Consider the following 11,525-nt stretch of genomic DNA (forward strand, 5'->3'; position numbering starts at 1 on the left):
GAAAACTCGAGAAGTACACAAAAGGGTTTCAAGCTCAACAAATCTCAAATAACTGTAGAAAAATGCAAATACGAGAAAGCAAATAACAAAGTACATCCTGCAGTTACAAGCACATTTTCATTCTTCAAGGATAGTTCTACGACTTTCAACGTTCGACGGCCGATCATCAGAAACCCAATGTTTATGAACGGAAGCTATAGGCTCGGAAAAAAGGAGGAAGACAAAGGAGGAAAACATGCCACTATCGTCAGAGAATGAAACTTTATCAAATTACAGGCTTTTCAAAAGCGAACCTTTCTTTACCTTCTTTTTAATATTCCAGCTGCATTAGGTCTTGGTCCAGGCAATCGAATTTCTTGGAGTCCGTCCAATCCAGTTAGTGCAGCTTCAGGGGCTGCGTGATTTGCGGGATGATTGGATTATGATGCGGGGTGGGCAGTCACACAATCGCAATTGATCACCCATTTTCGTAGCTCGTGTTCCTGTCGATTCTCGAAAAAACATAAACCTAACTAGTCAGTGTGGACCAGATGCTCATCATCTGTTGGAGATTTCTCTAATCTCATTTTGCGTGTCATTTCTGTTGTGATTGAATTGTGTTGCTCAATTTGCTTTTGATTCTTTGGCTTTGGGGAATGCCAATCGACCGTGCGCATTGACTGGAGAGGAAGGCTGACTAGCCATGGAAATTCCTCACATTTTCTCATCTTCTAATTTTCCTAGAGTTTTGTTAGCATAACGGTATGACAATAGGACGGTGAATCAGTAGTCATAATATCGGAGGTGGGTCCCGCCGTGATTGCTATATATTTCTTGCTATTCATAACACGTGCGATTGAGATTGTACCGTTATACTATTACACCTTCTCAAAAATCTTTTTTTTTATCATCACTTTTCTAGGTTATCACCCAAAAAAAAAAAAAAATTCCCCATCTTTCCAAATCTTATTAGATCTATCCCAACACTGGACTACCTCTGAATACTGTCCTTCAATATCTTTCTTTTTCCATTTCCCGCCTTAAGTATTTGTAGTATTGAAATTAAGACTACAATCGTTTTGAAGAACTCGATTTTGCCTTTTTCTCTTCATACTGAACGATTCGAAAAAATTTTTAATAATAAAAAAAGAAATTCGACTGATATGAAGCCTGACAAATATCCTCCCTTGTACCACGCATACAGTTAATTATTCTCCTTTAAATATACTTTCTTGAATAATAAACCAAGATAATCTTCTTTCTTTAGGGGCAAAATCGGAATTTTGGAAGGATTGCAGGACCGGGCATAGGTTTAAAGCAAGTTCGAAAAGTTGAGTACTTTTCTGATAGGATCAAAAGGTTACGAATACAAATTAAAATCCCTTGAAATGGTCTGGATTGATTTTGCTATTTGGCAAAGGCAAAATAAAAAATAAAAAAAGGTGCTAATTTCAGTCCACAGATATCACCATTAGAAAGAAATGTGCTATCTTTTCATTGACTTTCGCCTCACGGCACTCTTGCATCATGGAGATTAGTCGGTTCTTATTGTTGCCTCTAGTTGTCCTACAGTCTTAGCTTTTCCTTCCTTAACTTGGGTAGGAACGTTTGTCACATAAGAATTACACAAAGGATCGACCTCCCTACGGACTAGGGGTATTCTGATTTCAGGATATGCGGAAATTTACCCTACGCAGGAATCAATCTTATACTCTCCGATTTCGAAATTTCAAAATATGGAACGGTGGAACCTACCCGATCATGCTGGTTTCACAGGGCACGCAGGTTTTCTCGCGCACTCCTACCGCCAATTTATCTCCAATAATTCTCATAATGTAGGTATTATGTACATTAGGAAATCGAATTAACAAAAGCAATGAAAAGAAAAAAAAAAAAGTGAGAGAGAAAGAGGTGAACAAAAAGTAGTAGTCTGAGAGATTCAATTCAACCACCCACCAGCAGCATCCGCTCCCCTCTTTTTCTCCTAAAGGGGCTACACACCAACTCCATCCTCCAAAGTGGAAGTAAAGAAAGCCTTTCTCCATTTTTCTGATCAAACGGTCACAACCTTTTCCACTCTCCATTCGTATGGGCGGGAGAAATTATTGATGAAGTGGGGACGAAAAGAAGAGAAGAAGAAGGAGAAGAGGAGGAGGAGCGTGTGAAGACAAACGCAAAACAACCAAAAATGAAGTGGAAGCCAAAGGAGGAGATGTAAGAACTTCTTTCATTTTTGTCCCTATAAAGAAACCCTTCAGGCCTTCACCACCAGCTAAAGATCACATCAAAGAGAGACAGAGAGAGATAGGGCAGATTGGAGAATCTCTCTATCCTCCTTTTCCTTTCTAGTTTTCTTGCAGGCGCAAAGGAAAGATCGTAGGTAGGCAACGGCGATAATATGCTGCTCAGGAGCTCCCTTTCCAACACCAAGAAGTTCTTCCGGAGAACCATAGAGAGCTTCACTTCCTTCCTCTCCTGCGGCAATTACCAAAAGCTGCCCAAGACGCCGAGCCCCTGCGTCGACCCTTATAACAATGCCAATGGCAGCAGCGTGTACCCTCCTCCCTCCAAGGACTTGGACCGATTCTACACCGACTTCACAGGCCGAAGGGACTCCGACAAGGGCAACCAGCACAAGGCAAAGAAGAGAAGCATGGACAGGGCCGCCGCCGTGTTCATGGACAGGGTTCAAGAAAAGGCAACCCGCTGGGAAGAGAATCCTCCTACCAAGTTTTCGATGTCCAAGCCGACCACTCCGTCGAAGAACGACCACAGAGAGAGGAGAGAATGGCCGGGCAAGAAGATGGTGAGAAGCAGCTCTTCCCATGACAGGAGGAGAGAGGGCTCGTCATGTTCCAAAAGCGCGAGGGAGGCGAGGAGCGGCTTGATTGCGCAGAAGCTGAAGGAGCTGGAGAGGATGGACATGAGCAACATTGATCACGTGCTTGACGTTGAGGAGGTCCTTCACTATTACTCCCTCCTCACTTGCCCGGCCTATCTCGAGATCGTCGACAAGTTCTTCACCGAGATGTACGACGAGTTCTTCGGGGCGCTGATGCCGACGGCTCATGCGAGCCGAGGCCGCAGCAGATGAAGTTTCTCAGCTTTTCCCCTTTCGGTTACATCGGAAGATGTGGTGAGATGGTGGAGAAAGGGGAAATGAACTGGGGTCGGCAGTGTTTGTTGCCATGGCTCTCTCACTTGAGGTTGACACATTCTCCTCAACAGCTAGCATCAATTCCTGGTGGGGAAATCCCATGTCCTCATATTCTTTCCGGAGTCTTTTCTCCTGAATGTGGTTGTACATTGTAATTCTACACATGCAATAAGATGCGGCATTTTACTGCATGATTTGGTGAAAACCATACTGCAATAAATCGGAATGGATTGACCAGGTAATGAAAAAGCTAGTTGCGACAAATTTCAAATTGTCTCTCTTTGCTATGCCGCCAATGTGGACCAACGTATTCGCTCGTAGCGTATGTGTACGTAGATTTGAAAAGCTACCATACATTAATCAAATCCATGATAGAGCTAATCGTGGGCATGACAGCCCTTCAGATCCTAAGTGCAAACGGGCAAGTCATGCTCGGTGATCTGCTTCCTTTCTTGGCACGGCTCACCCAGCTGGGTCCGCTGAGGTTCGATCGTTTCTGTGAGAAATGTTTAATACCATTTTGACGGGCCAGGACAAGGAAATTTTGTAGGATTATGTATCCAGGATCACCTATCAATTTGAGGGAGTCCATCTAAGACACTTTTGGAATGTCCCTAAAAACTTGTTCTTCCACGAAATATTTGGTGGTCTGTCTTGTCAGGTATGGCGATAGAACACTCCCCTCATTGATCGGCTCATGTCCAAGTGAGGCCAACGTTTCATATCTTGTCTCTCCTCCTCCCCCTCCTGTTTGCTTCTACTCCTTCTCCGCGCAGGCAACGTCTCCTTCCACATCGTCAGCAGCTCTGCCACCAACTCCACTAACGCCTTCAACACCACCTGACTATCCAATCACTTCTTCACCGGCGGCTCCTTCTTCTCCATTGTAGCTCCACTCATTGATTTTTCGTCATCCCCCTCGCCAATCTGACAAGAGCAACCCTGGCCTGTGGGTCATTGGCCAAAGGAAAATAAAGAGAAAAAAAAAGGAAGGGAAGAAACGGTGAAGAAGACAAAGACATGACCAGAATGGCTAGTCATTCAAACACGTGGTGAACGCTGAATGGAGTGTCCTATTGCCTATGTAGCAAGACTGACCTAACTAATATTTTATGTCGTTCTACTGGTTATAAAGCACAATTACGGACTATACAAATGGCTAAAGCAATGTCTCTATGCTTAGGGTAAATTGTCACGTTCGTATAGCAAACATATTTAAATGCATTTGGATCATTCAATCCGTCGGCTCACCAAATCCGGGATAATTATCCAAAAAATCATAAATCTATTTTACGGCAGCCAATTCGGTTCTAAACTTTTCAATTTAATCAATTTATTATTTTGACAATTTATCCATGTTGTCATTCCGGCTAATATTTGTCGAAAATTGTCTATGTGCTTGCCGGCCATCCTAAGTGGCATAATCGATACTAATGTAGGTAATTTTTTTATAATTTATAATTAAATTTTTCGAGAATTGACCATACATCAATCAAATCCATGATAGAGAGCTAATCATGGGCATGACAGCTCTTCAGATCGTAAGAGCGGATTGGCAAGCCCAGCTCGATAATCTGCTTCCTTCTTGGTCCGGCTCACCAAGCTAGGTCCACTGAGGCTCACCCTTCCACTGAAGTTCGATCGTTTGTGTGAGGAATGTTCAATTCCACTTCGACGGGTCAGGACAAGGATTTTTAGGTTTATGTATCCAGGATCACCTATCAATGTGAGAGAGTATGGGTTCCATCTAAGGCACTTTTGGAATGTCCATAAGACATTGTTCTACTAGATACAAAGCACAGGGAAAAAAAAAATCCTAAATCTATTGTAATTACATCAATTCTGTCATAAATCTTTTTTTTTTTGGCCAATTCAGTCCTAAAATTTTTGCATTTGTGCCGATTCGGTTCATGCGGGGCTAAAAGTCGGCGACGTGGCGCTGTCAACGCCGATGTTGCAATTTTTTATAATATTTTAAAATTTTCTCTAATTTTTTATTTGTTGTTTTCTTTTTATTTTTTTTCCCTTCTTCGATGACCTGCAAGAGAGGCAAGGGCCAGCAAGGTCGATCGCACTAGGGGCTAGCCGAGGCTCACCCTCACCTAATTTGGCAAGAGCAAGCCTCACCCAAGTGACGGTGAGGCCGGTGTCATCCACTCCCGGCAAGGTGGAGATCCTGCGAGGGCGACCCTTGCCCGACCATTAACAAGGCCAGCCTTGGCTAGCATCAACGAGGTCGAACTCGCCAGCCCTCACCTCTAGCGGGTCGCCGAGCTTCAGCAACCGGCTAGAAGAAAAAAGTAAGAAAAAAAGAAAAGGAAAAAGAAAAGGAAGAAGAAAAAAATTAACAAATATAAAAATGTAATTAAACATGGCAATGTCAACGTTGATAGCGCCATCTCAACGACTTTCAGCCAAAATTGGCACAAGTGTAAAAAGTTTAGAGCTCAATTGACCAAAAAAAAAAAAAAGGATTATGACTGAATTGATATAATTGCAATAAATTTAAGATTTTTTTTTATAATTCTCTTTGAAGAACGATTACAAACTATACATATAACTAAAGCAATGTCTATATGCTTAGGATAAATTATCACATCCGTAGAGTTCAGATATTTAAATGCATTTGGATCATTCAATCGGCCGATCCACAAAATGCGGGATAATTGTCCAAAAAATCCTAAACCTATTGTACGACGATTAATTCATTTCTAAAATTTTCAATTTGGTCTATTTAGTGCTAGATGTTTTGACAATTTATCATTGTCGACGTTTTGGCAAATATTGATAAAAAATTACTAACGTGGCCGATTACCGTCTTATGTGGCATAGTAGATATTGACATGGATGATTTTTGTAGTTTTTAAATATTTAAACATTTTATTTTAGTTCTTTTCTTTTTTGCTTTCTTTTTGTTTTCATTGTTCTTTCCCTGGAAGGGCCAATGGGGATTGCCATGGCCTCAACCTTGTCGGCTCTTTTTCGGAAGTGATTAGTGAAAAAAAAAGAAGAGAAAATAAAAAATTCAGAAAATTTTAAGGAAATTGTAGAAATCACTTATGTTAGCGTTTATTATGCCATGCGGGATGAGTGGCGGCCACATTGAATGGCTGGTGATCGTTAACCACGCCAGTGATTTCCAACAAATTTTAGCCAAAAAGACTATATTGACAAATGATCAAATGATTTAGGACTCGATTAACCAAAATTTGAAAAACATATGACCGAATTGGCCGTCGTACCGTATGTTTAAGACTTTTTGGATAGTTATCCCCATCAAATCCAATTTGGGGTTTCACCGTATTGAAAATGATATTGGATTGAAGCCTCCAAGGTACATATTATTATTAATGTGTGTAATTACGTAACAATCTATCATGCTTTAACGTCATTATCATGGTAAGACTAGATGTTGTACCTATATAAATATCTATGTTGTATTTGCTAATAATATTTGTTGCAAATGCCAATGTATTTGCCTATATACACTTTATTTTGGAGGAAAAGAAAGGGAAACAATAAAATGGGTTGGTCAAATTTTGATTGACTCAATTGGTTGTGAAAATTTTGACCAAAAAAAATTGGTTGTGAAAATGAAATTATCCCTGAAGTTTGGTCGAATATGAAATATAATCTCCATGAATTTTTAATTTGTTCAATGTGATCGCTAAACTTTTGATGCGCTTTCAATTTAGTCTATAGATTATGTGAAGATGTTCACTGTTATCCCTCATATTAAATTAATGGAATGGCTATATTGAATATTTTCCTATAGTTCATGGACTACATTGAACATGTACCAAAATTTTAAGGACCACATTGAATATTAAGCTAAAGTTCAGGGATCACATTTCATATAAGGCCAAAGTTCAGGGATCACATTTTAAAAATGCCGCTTTATTGTTTTTTCCGTTTGATTTTCTCCATTTTCTAATTTAATTTTTATGTGTATTTTTTAATCTGTAGACTTTTTCTTCGACACTATACATATAATATGTATGCAGAAAAAGATGGGCCCAGAATTATAGACAACGGGCCTAAAGCCCGACAGAACTGGTGTTCAACATTTGAGGACTATTACTAATGTGAGGCCTATTGCATGAAGAGCCCATTAAATTCTCTTTATCTTTGAGAAAAATCATTAAGTTTTTTTTTTTTTGGTAAGGAAAAAATCATTAAGTTTGATTTCTCATCCTTTTCGTTTTTTTTTTTTTTTTGGTTTTTTGGGGTCAGGACACTTATAAGTGTATTCAGTTGTCCTTGTCCCCTTTGCTTTTGGTTTAAGAAAAAAGATTGCCTCATTTTTAAGTTCTTAATTAGTGTCGCCGGATCTACATGATGGTAAATTGATGAATAAACGTTAAGCTGAATCGAAAATCGGACTATCGCTTTGATTACTCCGGTCTCCCTGTTCAACAGTGGATGATGACAATCGCCTGGAAAAATTGGGGGATCCTCGCAAACTTATTAGGGAAAAACATTACCTGTTATCATCATGGGCATGACAGCATTCCCTTCTCTTCCATCTATAAACAATTATTTTCTTAAGCTCAACAAGTAATGCAATTAATGGCACAATCGATGAGATCTGCTGATGTGGTCTCTTTGTATAGCTATAAAGATTGCTTGATTACATTAAAAAAAATTGAGCAAAATGGACTTTTCTGTTCTAACAACAAAATTTGAAATGTTACACAAATTCGAAAAATTATGAAAAAAATTAATTAGTGTAGTCAATATCAGCATTTGTGTCATGTGAAGCTTTCAGGAACTTTAGATTTTTTTTAAAAAAATGTCAAAATACACAAGCCACGTGATTCATATCAAGTAAAAAGTAAAATTCAATTTAAACAGATCAGTAAAATTTGCAATCAGGTGTAAGTGCTAATTGGGCTAGCAACACGACATGATAGGATAAAAATATTAATCAATCAAGTTGATCATCAATAGCTATTGGACTCAAGAGTGAATTTGTTCCCTGAAAGTTTCATGATAAAAGAAGTTATTTTCCGTGAAATACATTTTCTAGAAAAATTGTCAGTTTTAATTTGTTTGGTAGTTTAGGGAAAGTGGTTTCCTTCTTATTAGAAAGGAAGTTATTTTCCTCCAATTTAAGCGCGATGAAAAACGTTTTTAGCAGATCGATTAGTTTCCCGATATCCATACACCAGAAAGACGCAAAACACTGGAAACAGTTTTCCTTCAAAAGGAAGGGACGCCAAGATTCATATTCGAATATTCGTCTTCTGATGGCCCGTTTTCTTGAGAAAGTCTCTCAATTCAAATCCAATGAGATTTCATCACCAACACAACACAGCTTGCACGTAGAACAAGTCCTGACAAAGGTGAAGGAGATGGACTAGACGGTTCAGAGAAAGAGAACTTTAGTTTTTTCCAATCGATGTGGGAATGGCGAGCTCTAATGGGAGGAGATTTTGGTGCCGACGGATCCTAGAGTACTGAAAATGGATCACGACATGACGATGAACCCATCTGAGATTAGCGAGCGGCCGTGCAAAGGCCTCAAAAGTCTTCTTCCCCATATGGACTTGAATCGCGACGTTCTGTGAAGTACATTCGCAAGAGAAGATTCCTTTGAAATTCCAGCAGGTAAAGGACAATTACGGCCCGAGAAATCAATCCAAAATCCTTTGTGCGGTCGAAGTCTCTTTCCATCAATCACAGGATGCTTTCCCTAAAAAATTTTCGGTGCTGATCACAGGATGCTTTCCCTGAGATGGTTGAATTTTTAGTAATGATTGAGCAGGTGGGTACGATACACATTGATTTGTGGCCTTCCGAGTAGCAGGCTTAACTACTTCCGAGTAGGTGAGTATTAATCGGGGCGATTGGATTCTTCCACCGTCTCGCCCGCTCCCGATAGGACGAATTCCTTCGATCGATCGATGTTACGATTGATGGATTACAAACATGGACATCGTTCGCATCTGTAGTTAGTAAGGTTATCTTCATAGAGGGAAAAAGTTAAAAAAAAAATCATAAACCTATTGCATTAGCACTAATTTATTTATAAATCTTTTAATTGGACCAATTCAGTTCTAAATATTTTAGCATTGGTACAAATTGAGGTCATTTGGCCAATTTTGCCAAAAATCACTAATGTGAAAGCCAACTGTCCTACGTGACACGATTGACGCTAATGTGGACAACTTTTAATATCATCTTTCTTTTTTGATATTTATTTTTCTTTTTAGGGCTCTCTCTCTCTCTCTCTCTCTCTCTCTCTCTCTCTCTCTCTCTCTCTCTCTCTCTCTCTCTCTCTCTCTCTCTCTCATTGGCCGATGAGGGTGGTCGGCCTTGGCCAACAGCAAAAAACCAAAGTCCAAAAAAGAAAAAAATATATTATAAAATTTAAATTGTCGTTAAAATAATATTAAAAATGTCTACGTCGGCAACCGCCGTGACATGTAGGACAAACGGCTCTCCATATCAGCAATTTCCGAGCAAAATTAGCCCGACGGACTCAGTTGGAACCAATGCAAAAAGAATTAGAACTGAATCGATCCAATTAAAAGGTTTAACACTGAATTAGTATCAACATAATAGGTTTATGACTCTTTTTTTTTTTTTATACTTTTCCCTCGTATAGATGATCACCAAGTAAACATGGTTGGTGGGTGGAAGTTTGCTCCCATCAGAAATGCAGAAAAAAAGAAGGGGGACTTTACTTTTATACCGGATTTCATTTGCATAAAGTTTCAAACTTGATCGTTTTGAAGTACTTAAAATCCCTCTTCTACCCCCATCTGAATCAGAACATTTAAAACCCCACCACCAACCCCCCCCCACAAAGAAATGCATTTCTGTGAGATTCCAGACCGAAGCTTCGGGGACCGATAAAGATCTAAAACCACTATACCCTATAAGTTGCATATCAGATCATCTCGCCCTCTCTTTTTTTGCTCCGCAGCACTAATGATTCTTGCACTCTAAGAGCTAGATCTGATGTCGGTTGCACGAGAGGAGAGAAAGGAAAAGAGAAAGAGAAGAGTATCTTCGCCGAGCTTTTATGAGAGTGTCCGCAACAGGTGGAGCGTAAGATATTCATATGATTGATGAAGGACGAGTGGCCAAAGTGGGTGGTCCAAAGGTCGACAAGGAAAGGTCATCGAGGTACGGGGCAAAGCCGCACTAAAATACCCTCGGTAGATAGATTGGTCCTTGAATCGCCTGTTTTGTGTATAACCACTCTATACCGTCTCGCGACATTGCCAAACGCATTAACACTATATTGTTATATAACAACTTTTGCTTGCATGATGGATTACAGGACGGTTTCTGACAGCTAAAGTATAAGCAGCTCAAGGATCTATAAAGGTGTGGTTCATACTCCCCATCTACAGAAAAACACGAGAGGCTGAGGAGGCGGCGTCCTCGGGACATCAAAGAGCTTTTATAGTTCGAGTGATAATTTTATTGGTAATTTGGGTTTGGGCTCATGAATAGTTACTGTTATATTATAAATTCTTTTTCTTGTAATTGAGAGTTCTATTAGAATGGCGGGAAGTGCTAATATAGTGGAATTTGAATGTAACCTTAGTTTAAGGATGAATCGGTGAATTAGAATAAATCTCGCGTATCAATTTCTCTTTCTCGCATTTACTCTGTATTTGATTGTGATTGTTTGTCTAATCCTAACAGGATCTATGTCACCTTATTTTTTTGTTGGGGTTCATGTTGAATGTTTTGCACAATTAGAATCCCAAGTGTATGGTGAATCTTCCGAACTGGTGATGCTCTCTCTCTCTCTCTCTCTCTCTCTCTCTCTCTCTCTCTCTGTGGCTATAAGGAGTAGTCATCTTCATGCCTGTTGAAGAATCACGCGCCTGCATGAGTTGCCCTTTTCAACACCATGTGATAAAGTTGCACTTCCTCTTTGAACTTACGCCTTCGTCGTTTTCCCATTCTTGGTTGAATTACAGAATGCTTCCCCTATTTAGCTCAAAGATAAACAAAAGTTGTTTGACCACGTACTAGCCTCGCCTTCAAAAGCATTACAAAGTTGGCTTCCCTCCACATGTAGAAGTTTTGTAGATTCTGATTAGCCGGTGGACGCAAGAGAACTAATCCCACGAATAGCAGGCAAGACACATTACCAATATGTACTAAATAAGACTCGAGTCATTAAGCAATGCGAATGCCTCTTTAAGGTTATCTAAGTGGGAGGTGTCGTGATTCGAACACAAAATTTACCTTATCTGAACCGCCAAGTGCTTAATCGTTTAGCCAACCCCTTGGGGGTAAAGCCGACCGTGTGAAGAGAGAGTAAGCTATTAGTAAACGACTTATAACTTACATATCTATTGTATTTATTAGCAATCCCCTTCGTATTTGCGCTTGCACTTGAAAAATGAGAAAATTACCAAAA

General features: G+C 39.7%; 1 protein-coding gene across 1 annotated transcript; it reads left to right on the plus strand.

Moving 5' to 3' along the window:
* The first annotated feature begins 1,921 nt into the window (after positions 1–1,921).
* Positions 1,922–3,319, plus strand: LOC115740739. Its single transcript, XM_030674321.2, has one exon. The coding sequence runs from the start codon at positions 2,378–2,380 to the stop codon at positions 3,071–3,073; it is 696 nt and encodes a 231-aa protein (XP_030530181.1). The 5' UTR covers positions 1,922–2,377; the 3' UTR covers positions 3,074–3,319.
* Positions 3,320–11,525: the final 8,206 nt, after the last annotated feature.

Source organism: Rhodamnia argentea, chromosome 4 (genome assembly GCF_020921035.1).
Source record: "Rhodamnia argentea isolate NSW1041297 chromosome 4, ASM2092103v1, whole genome shotgun sequence".
Lineage (NCBI taxonomy): Eukaryota > Viridiplantae > Streptophyta > Magnoliopsida > Myrtales > Myrtaceae > Rhodamnia > Rhodamnia argentea.

Excerpts from the sequence above, each read along its gene's own strand:
- LOC115740739 (XM_030674321.2), top strand. The coding sequence starts at position 2,378 with ATGCTGCTCAGGAGCTCCCTTTCCAACACCAAGAAGTTCTTCCGGAGA.